The sequence below is a fragment of the Micropterus salmoides genome, unplaced genomic scaffold (genome assembly GCF_014851395.1).
Source record: "Micropterus salmoides isolate LMB-PRFRI ecotype aquatic unplaced genomic scaffold, ASM1485139v1 Ms_hic_scaffold_19, whole genome shotgun sequence".
NCBI classification, from domain to species: Eukaryota; Metazoa; Chordata; class Actinopteri; order Centrarchiformes; family Centrarchidae; genus Micropterus; species Micropterus salmoides.
This window is the reverse complement of record NW_024041039.1, coordinates 7059177-7073463: the sequence shown is the minus strand read 5'-3', so window position 1 is coordinate 7073463 and position 14287 is coordinate 7059177. Positions and strand designations below refer to the sequence as shown.

The 14287-nt window shown below is 40.0% G+C and overlaps 1 protein-coding gene across 1 annotated transcript in view; it reads right to left on the bottom strand.

Moving 5' to 3' along the window:
- The window catches only part of atrn (attractin), a 134611-nt gene that overhangs the window by 9921 nt on the left and 110403 nt on the right, over positions 1–14287 (bottom strand). The window contains 1 exon segment of the mRNA XM_038728005.1: positions 8578–8685. Coding sequence (XP_038583933.1) covers positions 8578–8685 — 108 coding nt within the window.

Here is a 14287-nt window from a genome sequence, read left to right as displayed (position 1 = left end):
CAAGTATACAAGTATAAATTAAACAGCAATGCAAAGGTCTCTGAAGGTGCATGTTCGCCCACGTGCAACCTACAGAAGCATGTTCCAGTCTTTAAGAACAGTGTAGTAAATTTTATCATTTAATTTTCATTTCTTAAAACACAACAAAAACAACCTAAACATACTGAAATCATAAATTATCTCCTGTCTTCAAGAGGAAAAGAAACAAAAGAGAAGCAAAAAAAAAAAGAAATAAGTTCCTTAGAAAATAATCACTGGAGCATCAGTTTCCCTACATTTTCAACTTTCATTCATGCCAACTGCTTACAGAATGAACACACAGCATAATGCTTTACATGCAGCCCGTGAGGAGATAACAATTAACGGAGAGTTCCCCGCCTGTAAACACTGACCAGATCTAACATCTTTTTAACTCTGCTTGAAATGTATTCAACAGGCAGCAGAATTTCATATGCCATCTGATAAGTGATTAAACTGATGAGGAACTGTATTAGGGAATCTACAGGGATGATTAGACTGGGAACTAGCAGCTCTACACTATCATTTTTAAATAAGCTGTTAAGGGACAATGATGTAAAGAATATCTGTGTTTGAAAGTCAAAAGGCCATGACTTTAACAGATCAACAACACAGATTTCATGTCTGAACGGGGCTTAGAAAGTTCTCAGCTGCTTCGAGCGCGCACACACACACATACACACACACACACACAATGTTCATGCACCTTTTGACAGTGAAGGTTATTAGGAGGTTGTGTGCGTGTATGCCTCTGAGTTTGCAGCAATTTTCAACTGTGTTGATGCTGCATTCACACACATGCAGTGTTTCAGCCCCCCCCTCCACCCCCGTCCCCCGAGAACTGACAGGGGGAATAGTTCAGATGCAGACAAATGGGCTCGTAGTGGGACAGACTCGCCCTGCTGGAAACACTGCAGTCAAGCCAGCAGCAGCATCAACAACACACAGAAAATAAATACTCAGATGTTAGGATACCAGAAGTATGTACAGCACCTCAACTCTGACACGCTGGAATTTTAACAATAAATCATCAATTGCTTTGATGTTGAGAAATGAGTGTGATCAATGTAAGCAAACAAGCCAACATGAGGGGGGGGGTGTCACTGCTTTGTTTTATATCCTCTCCATCGTCAGCTCCCTCCTTGATTATGTTTGTCAAGTCAAGTTTATTTAAAAATGCCGTAATTAAGACAAGTTTGTCCCAAAGGGCTTTATATTCTACACAGCTATGACATCCTCTATTCCAAGACCCTGGACTTCTGTTTTCCATTACAGAAAAAAAAAAAAAAACTTAAATTCTTTCCTATATTGCCTCCTTGTGTCTGTGCTTCTTTTGGAGGCGCTACGGTAAGCATTTTTAACATCAACATTCATTAAAAATACATTTTAATGGCATTTAATTATACAGTCAAAATAAAAATTTTAATCATAAACAAACAAGACCATTGCTGAGAAGATTGGCAGCTTCTAACAACCAGCCATTACACTGATGCATTTATCCTGTTTAGCAAAGTAAAAAGAAGAATAAAAAAAAAAAAATACAGAATGATAACAGGAAGAGACAAGAGGGACGGGTAGCAACAACCTCCAGAACAGTAAGAGCTTTTATGAAAAATGTGGATTTAATTATAAGAAACACTAGGACCAACAACCCTGGTGTGAAAGATAATCATTTCACTTGTGGTATGAATTTTACATGTATGAAGGTATTACAAGTAATTTGACTGACAACTTTCTTAATAAATGCTTCACGTCAAACTTTTGTGTCATTATTTTATTTTTATAATTAATATATATTACACACACACACACACACACACACTCAGTAAAAAGCCTTAACATTAAGACACAAAAAGGTTTACAACCTTTCAATTATGTGACAAAACACTTGAAAGTTGTAATACCATTTATCTTCTCCTGTTGTGCTTTAGAGTTTACAGACACGGTTATGCTAAGGTGCCACAGTTAGAGCCAGAAATCTTAATTGATAGATATGTCAAGACACTGGTGACAAGACAATGGCAGAAGTAATCCTCTTAATTAGAAAAGTAAAGTGTTTCTTATAGTCTCTTTGATTTGGTCATCTTTGGAAAACTAAAATCTAGCCTCTATTAATTTGGCAGAGAACCTTATGGGACCTCATCAAAAAGCCTTATATTGTGCTCTGGAAGCTCTTTAAAGGAGGTTCTTTAAAAACTCACAAGAGAGGTGGGAGTGCACCAGATAAAAGTATCCCAATTAAATAATGACACAGAGCAAATTGCAATTTTGTTTTCCATTTGATTGCAGTGAAAGCCAATATTGTCCCTCAGAGCAATAAAACATCTTACAGCTTTATGTGATACACGAGTGATGACTCAATAACTAGATAAGACAACCAAGTACTCAGTATGAGGATCATTTCTTTCCATTTTCAAAATCGTGGTGCCTGAACATCATTATATGCAGCTTACATGGATTGCTGAGAAACAGGAATAAAAATACTGCCAACTATTCCAGTACAACATTAGGTGGTGCAATATCACACTTGGCTAATTTTGCTTCTCGATCCCTTGGTACAAGAAAAGATGAAACAATTATTTTGGCCTTGCCAGAAGCAATCCAACGAGGCCTGGTTTGCTCCAGTCCACAGGTCTGTTTTCGCCTCAGGCAAAATGTATTTCTCATCTAGTATGTTTACAATTGGAAAAATAAGGGCTGCCCGTGATAGCCTGAATATCTCTCTACTATATGTGTAAAAAACGAATAAATAACAAGAAGAAGACTGGCAGCTTTTAATTTTACAGCTTAGGGCTGTCATAAGACTTGTCTGCCAAGTCCAATTTCTACTGCAACAGCTGCAAGCTGCTCTTAGGTTCTCACTTGTTTACGTGCTTGCTTCTCATTTTCTAATACCGACATCTCATATTCGAACTGGAGAGGGAATAGACACTGAAATAAAATTGGAATTGGAAGAGACATGCTGACAGACTGATGCGGGATGATGTGTGACAGTGGGATCATTTTTATTTCAACAAACACTGAAATTTCATAATTGATTGCAGCGTTAATCAGTTCGACTACTGTCTCCAATGTAAAACTTCAGTTTCAACCTGAAAGGTACAAGCCAGGTGCTTCACTTTAAATTTGGCAAAAACGAAACAGGGAAACCTTAAAAAACTCAACACAATTTATCTTATTCAACACATGCCAACTTTTGTTTTGTCCTGAGCAGAAATTAAGGGGGAGGGGGACAAAACAAAAACACCTTGAAAAATTCAATTATCCATCCTTTTAAACTCTTTGTGCATGTGATTTGTTTTTCTTTGCCTAAGATGTTCACCAAGGGTAGTGTCTTTTCCTGTGGTCTTCTTCAGAGGCTGCATGTTAATAACTTCCCCCAGCAGATGCCTTTGTTTTATACCGCTGAAGCCCTCCCCTTGACTACGCCGTGCACCAACCTCCCCCACCAGTACCGCTCCAGAGAGTTATCTAGCCTGGCCAGGCAGAGCAGCGAAAGGTTTTGTTAAATTACCTCCAGTAATTAGCCCAGCACGTAGGATCGCTGCTGAGCCCACCCACACGTACACATACATACACTGATGTGGGCATCCACTGCGGCTGCATGCTGCTCTTCTTTCATCCGCTGCATTCATCTCTACTTTAGCAGCAGCTGGGGGTGAGTTTCCCCCCCGCCAGTGAAGAGAGTGAGTCAAACTCCCTGTTGCTATGTCTCACCAGGTACGGCCACTTCCAGTGAGCCAACTTTGATGAGTTTTTATTCAGTTGGCTTCTATTTGCCAAGAAAATGTTTTGTCAGCCTGTTATAATAACAACACCATATTGCAGTGTGTTTAAACTAAACTCAGCAGAAAAATTAAGATAAACAAGTTTAAGTGAACTTTATCTTACTAAATGAGAATGTTGGGTTCTCAATGTAAAACATAACCAGGCAATCTCAATCAAATGGATCAGATTGAGTAAAGCTCTTTTCTGGAACTGAGTGTCAATAAAGTACACCTGTAGTGCACAACTTTAAACCATATAATGTTCTACGAAGTAATGAAAACCCAAGTTACAGCCAACTCCAACATCTTTAATTCATTTCAGAAGCTTGTCAAACCTAACACTACTCAGGAGGAGAACTGAGGCAGCTGAGTCTTTCTAGAGCAGGAAACAAGGACACACAATATGTTAAAACAAAACAAGTGTAACTTCTCTGCAAATAGGTGAGAAGCTTTATGGCTCTGATTACCGCAAACAAATAAAAACACCTTTTGTCTTTAGCACTGTCTCATCTTTCTTTCAACCTCTTCTGTTTGTACTGTTTGTTGAAGTGAAAATTATTCATAAAAACCTAGTCACCAGTGGATAACAGAGACATATTTTAAAGTTTTCAGGAATCCGCCACTCGATAAACATTTCTGCTTTCCTAAAACAGCTCTGGACTTGCTCTCTCCAGGTAACCAGGAGAAACTACAGAAACACATCACAGAAAACACTATTCTTGCCATGAAAGATGCTATAAATAACATCACAGGCAATTTACTTCTAAATCCAATTATACCTTTAACGTTACTCATTGAAGCAAGTGCATCTCAACAAAACGGTAAGTCAGTCCGTTAGATTCAGAATTTATGAAACAAGTCTTTACCACACGCTTCTTATCTATCAGAATATAATAATTCCTCTGGTGTTTTGACATTTCACCTTAAATTCCATGATTCTCAGTGTTCTAGACAGGAAAATGTAAGTTTATCACACTTGCACCATTGGTATTTAAAAAAATAGGCCTTAATTTAATGAAATATACAATGAGTAAATAAACCAGAACAGTTTCTTTGCTTGCTCCATTTTTTTCATAACATGTCCCGATTTTCTCTTGTCCCATGGTATCCATAAATAAAAGCAGAGCAAGAGGCTTCACAAAGGTAATCATCTGCCTGTGATGGCGGGGCCGCAAGCTCCATTTGGCAGAAGCAGAGTGAATATATCTCATCTGCGAAGCAAGTTTGGACTTCCCACCGAGGCTATAAACAACTTTAATGATCTTCAGCTCACTCTGCGGCGCCTGGCCCCCCCATATACTCCAATTGCGAGTAGCGTCCTGATAAAACAGCATGGAAACAAGGGGAAGAACCTGCTCCGGAGTCGCTCAATCTGAGCCGGTAGGAGATAGGATAGTGTGCGCTCACTGTTTGAGCTAGTGAAGGCAGAGAATGCTGAGGAGGAAGATCTAAATTGGATCTCTGCTCCTGGGCTTCTCCTGCCCTGATGGAGAGGAGGAGAGCAGGCCAGGAAGAATGGAAGAAAAGAAGATTCGGAGAAAAGGTAAAGCAGAAATGGAGGAGGAGGGTGCCCGATTTCCACAGCAAGCTGCATCTTTTCTTTTTACACAGCAGCACAACACATGCACAATGCCAACTCCCACACAAACATGCAGAAGTACACACACACACACACACACACACACACACACACACACACACAAGCAGATAAGGCCAACACAAAACTCCAAACAGCTGATAGGATCAGTAAAGAGCTGGTAAATTAGAGAAGAACACTATAGTAAAGTAAAGATGTAAGACAGGGGACGAAAGGAGACGAAAAGAAGAGAAAAGATACAAAGAAAAGTAAAGACAATAGACAAAAAAACTGATTAAGACAAGGAAAAAAACCAGACAAAAGAATAATATTTGAAAATAGAAAAGAATATATACAAAAGAACAAAGTGTACAGAACAAAACCGTTAACAGAAGTTATGCGAAAAAAGGGGTAACAAACAGGAAAGAAGAGATAAAAAGATGGATAGAAAAAGAGATGATACATTTAAAGTAAGATAAAAAGAAAAGGAGGAAAAATACTAAAAGACAAACAAAGAACACAGCTGAAAAAGGGAAGAAAAAGGGAAAAGAGAGGAGAGCAGAAGATGGAAGAGAAAATAAAAGGAGAGAAGAAAGAATAAAAAGAATGATAAAACAAAGGGAAGAGATTAACAGAAGCGACTAACAGGACATGAGGAAAAAAAAGACAAGTGAAGAGAAAGGGAGAAGGGATCAAAATAGGAGACAGACTAATGAAAAAAGGTGAAAAGGAGTAGAGAAGAGAAAAGCTAAAAGGACAAACAGAGTTGAAAATATGATAAAGAACAGAGGGGAAAGATGTATGGAAAGAATTGAAAAGAAAAAGAAGGTAAGAAAAGAAGAGTGGAAACATTAACACAGGGCACAAAACAGAGAGCAGAGGAAAGAGTGATGAAAAAAGAAAGGGAAGGGGAATAGAGGAGAGGGGAAGAGAAGTGAACTGAGGACAAAAGAGAAGCAGGAGATAGTTTCAGTTAGAGCAGGGATTTGATTAGCTGCTGATCTTCCCGAGGGGCCCTGCAGCCTTTGCTGGGAGTAACCTTGTGCTCGGGAGCCGAGCCCCTTGAGATGCATGGCCCCTGTCAGAGCCGAGGGGCCCCGGAGCCACCCTGCCGAAACAGCCCTATAATTCTGCACTACATCTGCATTCAGAGGTCATTCATCACAAAGTGCACAGTCACAGGTATACCTGCCAGCGGCTCCGTGCCCGCCGAATACTCAACTGCAATTTCTGTAACTCTGCACAATTGCTACTTTTAAATGTTCTCTACTGCTGCCTCTGTGCACAATATCTGCATTTAAATCTGCTCTAGCCTACTTCAACTCCACTGGTACGTCAAACCCTTCTCTATAATAAAGTCTTCTGAACCACCATCTCCAGTTTCATCTTTACATTTAAATCTACCCTTCTAACATCTCACCAGGCTCAAGCTCTACTAACAATAGCTGTTCAAAAATACTCTGACACTGTGGAGATAAAGAAGCTTGCTTTGAAGTGCTCACAACATTGAAAAATGCCATTTTAAAATCTAAAGAAGAGACGACAGTTTCATTGGAACTACTTTCTACTTGTGGTGGAAATTTACTTTGACAAATTATTTGTTAATGCTTAAGCTTAACTCCTTATTTGAAGAAGGTGTTGAGACATGGCCTTGTAGACTACTTACCTCCCTCAATTCTTCTGTGACAGCAGGTATTTTCTCTTTACATGGAGGTATGTCTTCTTGATTCCACTGTACAATTGTTTTTGTCTTGTTTCATCGTCAGAGTGCTTATGATAATTATATATATTCATTCTCTGAGACTTCTTACTTCAACACTACCTAAGAAATGGTCACTATTAAAAAAACTGAGTTCACATCTGCATATACTGCGGTAGTGGCAGTAGTTTAATAAAAAAATATCTCCTTAACCTTGGCATGTGTTTTTTGCAGTATGGAAGTATGGAAAATAAAGTGAAGTAAGACAAGGAAAAGTATTCTCAAACTAACCAACAATAACAGCAACCAAAAGTAATGATGCTAAATATTACAAAGTTAGGTTTGCATCCAAATCGCAGTTTAAACATGGCTGCATTGGTCTCTTTTTAGTTTGGGTTTGTAACTTTGGCACTCCTTAGACAAATGTTGATTATTTATCTTCGTTTTATTTAACAAATATTATATCATTGAAAACTTTGGCTGGAATAAAACGATAGCAAAAAAACAAGGGGTTTTGAGTTGTAGCTGATCTGAGTTAAATAACTTGTGTCAGGCATGAAGGTAAAGTCATGTGACTCAAATCTCCATATCAGGACCTACATTGAGAACCTGAACCTGTGATCTGGTCTAATAAAATGCAGCTCTAACAACTGTGTCATGATTTGTTCTAAATTGTACACAGTTTAAGACTGACTGTCTTTCACTTGCACTCCTATCTGAATGGCTTTGTTCCAAAAAGCTGTACATCCATATGGACAGAACTTGCTACCTTCGATTTCTCCGTCAGTATTTAAAAAACACAGATGGTTCGATGCACCAAAACAAGGCTGTTTAGAAAGATGAAGGATGACTTTAATAGTGTCCCCAAATGGTCTTTACTTTCATGCCAGCAAATGTTTCCTGCAAGTAGGCGTCATTTATTTTTTTATTTTCCCCAAATGAAGAATATCTCAAATGTTAGAACGGAATGCTTATCTCATTTCTAAGTATAGTCGTAATCTACAATACTTTACTCTCATCTGCATGTATTTAACTCCAGGGTTAACTGAATTCATTCTCATTAGAATTCATAGTCTACCCACAAAAACTGGCTATAACTGGTATAATGCGATGTGTTACTCATCAGCAGCCCACTTTCATCATCATGTGGCCTTCCCACTGTCCCAGCAAACGTACACACAGCATTGACCCTCATTATGTGGACTAGACATGCACTACACTTCAAACTATTCTTCCTAAGTGAGCACAATTTACCCTCCTTGGCTTGTTGAAAGCTAATGGAATCATATAGTTCAGAGTAAAAAAAAAGTCAAACAGATGGTGTGAGAAATCACTACGGTGTGACTGTAATCACAAACTGCAGTCGACTGGCACAAGACTAAGCTCCCACTTGAGGGAGGATGAGCGACGACACTGATGATGGATGGAGCTTCCCCCGTTTGCCATACTGTCAGCCCAGACACAGGGTGGATCTCTGGGGTTTGGTGGTGATCGTTTTAAGAAAAGGTTGTGCTCACCTTGACGTTTCCTCCTATCAGGTCAGGTGGCTCCTCGTCAGTCTCCAACGCAACGTTGATGGTGGCGAAAGGTCGGCTGGCCATCTGCTGCATCTCCCTTAGCAGTTGCTGTGGAAAAGGAGGAAGAGGAGTGCAAAGGTTAGTGACCGATTTGTCTTGCATAGCCAGACCTTTCTCCAATACTGGCGCTAAAACTAAATGTGGAGAAAAGTCTGGTTACTGTCATTATCATTCTGGGGATGGGGGGTGGGGGTGGGGGGGGGGGGGGGGGGGGGGGGGGGGCGGCACTGACTGGTTTTTACTTCTTTGAATCAATCACAATCATCTTCGGGTGGCACTAAGCCCAGGATGCAATAGCATAAGGGAAGGAGAATTCTAACTGTAATAGTCGTTCAATGGCAGATTATACCCACAGCCTACTTCCTGTAAGCCAGAATCTTATTATTATCTATTATTGTTATTGTCTATTCTCCAATCAACTGCCCAGCATCACACAAACATGTTTCATCTCCAGCTACTGAACAGAATTTAACATGTTAAAGTTTTTAAAGGACTAGTTAACACACATCTTAAATCAAGAAGTTTACAGTTTAAATGCTGTGTTGTAAGTACACTGCTCAAAAAAATAAGGGAACACTTAAACAACACAGTGTAACTCCAAGTCAATCACACTCCTGTGAAATCAAACTGTCCACTTAGGAAGCAACAGTGATTGACAATCAATTTCACATGCTGTTTTGCAAATGGAATAGACAACAGGTGGAAATTATAGGCAATTAGCAAGACACCCCCAATAAAGGAGTGGTTCTGCAGGTGGTGACCACAGACCACTTCTCAGTTCCTGTGCTTCCTGGCTGATGTTTTGGTCACTTTTGAATGCTGGCAGTGCTTTCACTCTAGTGGTAGCATGAGACGGAGTCTACAACCCACACAAGTGGCTCAGATAGTGCAGCTCATCCAGGATGGCACATCAATGCGAGCTGTGGCAACAAGGTTTGCTGTGTCTGTCAGCATAGTGTCCAGAGCACGGAGGCGCTACCAGGAGACAGGCCAGTACATCAGGAGACGTGGAGGAGGCCGTAGGAGGGCAACAACCCAGCAGCAGGACCGCTACCTCCGCCTTTGTGCAAGGAGGAGCAGGAGGAGCACTGCCAGAGCCCTGCAAAATGACCTCCAGCAAGCCACAAATGTGCGTGTGTCTGCTCAAACGGTCAGAAACAGACTCCATGAGGGTGGTATGAGGGCCCGACGTCCACAGGTGGGGGTTGTGCTTACAGCCCAACACCGTGCAGGATGTTTGGCATTTACCAGAGAACACCAAGATTGGCAAATTCGCCACTGGCGCCCTGTGCTTTTCACAGATGAAAGCAGGTTCACACTGAGCACATGTGACAGACGTGACAGGGTCTGGAGACGCCGTGGAGAACGTTCTGCTGCCTGCAACATCCTCCAGCATGACCGGTTTGGCGGTGGGTCAGTAATGGTGTGGGATGGCATTTCTTTGGGGGGCCGCACAGCCCTCCATGTGCTCGCCAGAGGTAGCCTGACTGCCATTAGGTACCGAGATGAGATCCTCAGACCCCTTGTGAGACCATATGCTGGTGCGGTTGGCCCTGAGTTCCTCCTAATGCAAGACAATGCTAGACCTCATGTGGCTGGAGTGTGTCAGCAGTTCCTGCAAGAGGAAGGCATTGATGCTATGGACTGGCCCGCCCGTTCCCCAGACCTGAATCCAATTGAGCACATCTGGGACATCATGTGTCGCTCCATCCACCAACGTCACGTTGCACCACAGACTGTCCAGGAATTGGCGGATGCTTTAGTCCAGGTCTGGGAGGAGATCCCTCAGAAGACCATCCGCCTCATCAGGAGCATGCCCAGGCGTTGTAGGGAGGTCATACAGGCACGTGGAGGCCACACACACTACTGAGCCTCATTTTGACTTGTTTTAAGGACATTACATCAAAGTTGGATCGGCCTGTAGTGTGGTTTTCCACTTTGATTTTGAGTGTGACTCCAAATCCAGACCTCCATGGGTTGATAAATTTGATTTCCATTGATAATTTGTGTGTGATTTTGTTAAAGAAAGGAGTATTTAATGAGATTATTTCATTCATTCAGATCTAGGATGTGTTATTTTAGTGTTCCCTTTATTTATTTGAGCAGTGTACAAGTCCTGCCTTCCAAATTTTACATGAGAAAGTCTTAACAAAATTTACAACACTCACTCGCCAACACTTGACTTTTTGCCCACTTGGTGGCAGCCACAACAAGGTGTAAACACACAACAGACATATCATTTTGATTTAGTCAACAAATAGTTGCCTATCTACACTTTCAACAGACAGAGCAACATTAGCATTCATTTGGAGTTGTGTTTTTTGGCCATCTTATGAATGCAAGTCTTTCAGACTGATTTTTGGTCTCCAGTAACTCCTGAGAGAAATATCTGGCTTTTTAGCTGCTAAATGCTCTACTATGTCAAAGTCCTTATAGGTAAGTCATGCCACTCAGCAGTAATCTTGGCAATGCCTCTGGGCAGCTATTTCAGACTAACAAGGGCTTTCCCCATAGAGTTGTACTGAAGATATGTCTCCTCTATAAAATGTCTCTGACTATGTTCACCAGCTGTGTCTGTCTAGGTAGTGCAGAGTGGGTTTATCAGAACTTTTTGGATGAAAACTGTGTAAATGATTTTGATGATAGTGCTGAGACTGAACCAAAACATTAAAGTTGGAAGCCATAAAACAAAAACAATGAGCTGAAAGATACTAAACTAAATTAACAAACACTCTGCTTCAGAGTTGGGTAATAGTGGGTTCATCAATATGAGCAATACCTTTTACATTAAACATGGTCATTTCATTAATATTTTATATATATTATTCATCAAAGCAGCGTTAAGTCTCAAAAACAGATGTAGTCATTTTCTAGAATGGTGCTTTTAACGCTGTATAAATCAGTAATCATTGATTTGTACCTTTGGGCTTCCATCATATAAAAACTCCTTTGGATTATTTACAACCTGGTAACCCAAAGACATCCTTAATAATTGCTTAAAACAAAGCTATAATCGTAATTTTTTTAGTAACTATTAAATAAGGCAAGAGTTACAATGTTTAAAACATTCGTAAAGTTTGCCTTACTAGGCTTACTACTGCTGGGGCTGGTAGAGGTGGAGCCAATTTACAGTTGACACCAGTAAAAATCATTTTATAAGCGCATAATATGTTTTATATGCATTCATAGTTGTCAGATGAATATAGTGGGTAGAAAAGTATTTCTTGATTTTCCTCTAAAATAACCATATCATGCAAATAGTGAAGTATGCAATGCAAGTAACCTTTAAATTGTACTTTGGTAAATGTACTTTAAAAGGTTCAATGTGTAAGTTTTAGTTGCATCTAGAGGTAAGGTTTGCGAATTGCAACCAGCTGTTCACAGTGCATTGTAATGCTCCTCGAATGGTCCCATTTTATTGAGTTGTGAAGCCATTCTTCCAACTTCAGTGTGTGTTCATGTGCACTTAATTCAGAATGTGAATCAACATGGATGTTACAACAATAGCCATGTTTCCATCCAATTGTCATGTGAATTATAAGCTTACTTTTGAAATGTCGCAAAAAAGAAACAAAAAAAGAAAATACTGAAATAGTTTCGATCAGCTGGTTTGGAGCAAATAAACCAGGCTACGGAAAGCATAGTTACGTCAGTAGTTGATGTTACGACGTAACCAGGAACAAAACCAGTTGCATGAACCTGATGGCCAATGAACTGAGAAAAATGGAGAGATCCCCTCAGGAATGTGTGTTGGGGTTATGCCGAGTTTAGCATACCTGCCGAGAATGCTTTTAAACGCCATAATATCCTTTGTGGGGTTCTTCAATGGTGAAAAATGAATCCAACTATATATTTTATGAACGTTTAGAGTCGTTAATATTTTATTACAATCAGTAGAAGTAGAGATTCAGCAAAAAATATGCGGAGATAACCGCGTTTGATCAGTGTGCAGAGGACAATATCTGAAAAGGACCTTTAAGAGGTGAACGCATAATTTGGCAGAACAGATGATGACTACGGCTACCTGCCGAGATTTGCATCCACCTCTTTTCTCAGCACAAATGAGCATTACCAGACGTGAGGTGCGTGAAATTCTCGGCAGGCATGCAGAGCGCTGCACAACCGGGCAAGACGCCGACAGCAGAAACAGCTGATCAGACGTGAGTTACAAGTTCGCTATGTCAGAAAATATTTGGAAAAAGTTTCCATCTCCCATTTAGCACATTTACTCGACAAAAGCAAAAACCACCTCAAGCGAGCGTAAAAATATTTTAGCAAAATTAAGTTTTTTGATGTGTTGGATTAGCATTATCAGAGCAAACAAACAACACGCAGACATCTAGTACTCAAACAAACAAACAGTTATAACCATATTACAAATTACATGTTTGCAAAATATGCATATGCAATACGTGATTTTGCATGAATCAGTTCTGTATACTTCTGATTATTCCGACACCACATGAATGCATCATCAGTCGCAACGAGCAGGAGAAGCTATGGTGGCCGATATACTTTGTCGGCTCTAAATAATAAATGTGGGCCTCCATTTGCCCACATTCCTTTCTTTTCTTACTTCTAATAAACCAGTCTATTAATACTACTACCGTTACTTTTTTTTGTTCTTCTTCTTTGTACGTATTCATTAAACATAGTTATGAAACACGCTCTGTAGAGCCTTTTGACCATTTGGGCTACTGCACAAAACATGGCCCCGCAACATGGCGCCGTCCATGTAAGAGGAAACGCAGTGTATGTAGATAGAGAAGGTTCATTCTAAGTTAATAAAAACATGACGGTTCATCATATAAAGGTCTTATACCACTGAAAACAGAGTTATGGAAATTATATTGTATTTCTGTCTCCTAAATATTACATGCTGAACCTTTAACAGTCATTGGTTTAATTATAAAACCATGGTAAAATTCCAGATGTTTAGTATTACCATTTAAAAATGTAATTATTATTAAAAACATTTTTGATTGCCGCGCTTTGAAAAGCTTACGGTAAATACTGTAGCATCAACCGATGTTAACAACTGTGTCCCAGACACAGGAGACGAAGGCGCAGCAACAATGCGGGTTTGTTTTGGGTCGATGAAAACATGGCTGAAGGCACAGTGCTCAGAAGTCTGAAATGTGGTAGTATTTTGTTTTTAAAAGAGTGCTGAAGGAAAATTGATCGTAGAAAATTGCTGTAAAAGGGGGCAGCACTTTGAATCTTCTGAGTCACCTTCGTGACCACCACCCACTACTTTATAGTGATTGCAGGGAGAGTTCACTCAATGCATGATTTTGCCAGTTTAGAATGGGGAAAAGGTCATATTTTGAAGATCTCCGTTACCTACCCTTGTAAAAACACTACATGTTGTTCTGCTGTGGTGTGCCTGCAGACAATTTGCCCACTGCGCATGATCACACGTTACGCAGTTTAGTCTACTAACCAACATATTTTGTTCATTAAAAATCTGGGAGTTGAACTGGTTGTTAAAGAGTTCCAACTATAAACTCCTCTGTGTTTAAGTCAATTGTTGGGATAATTTCAATTACTATCATGGTCTTCTTAAGACTTCTTTGTATTATGTAAATTATGCATGGAGTCATTGCATGTAACATCATTAATGTGAATGAACATTTGATATGGTTTTCCT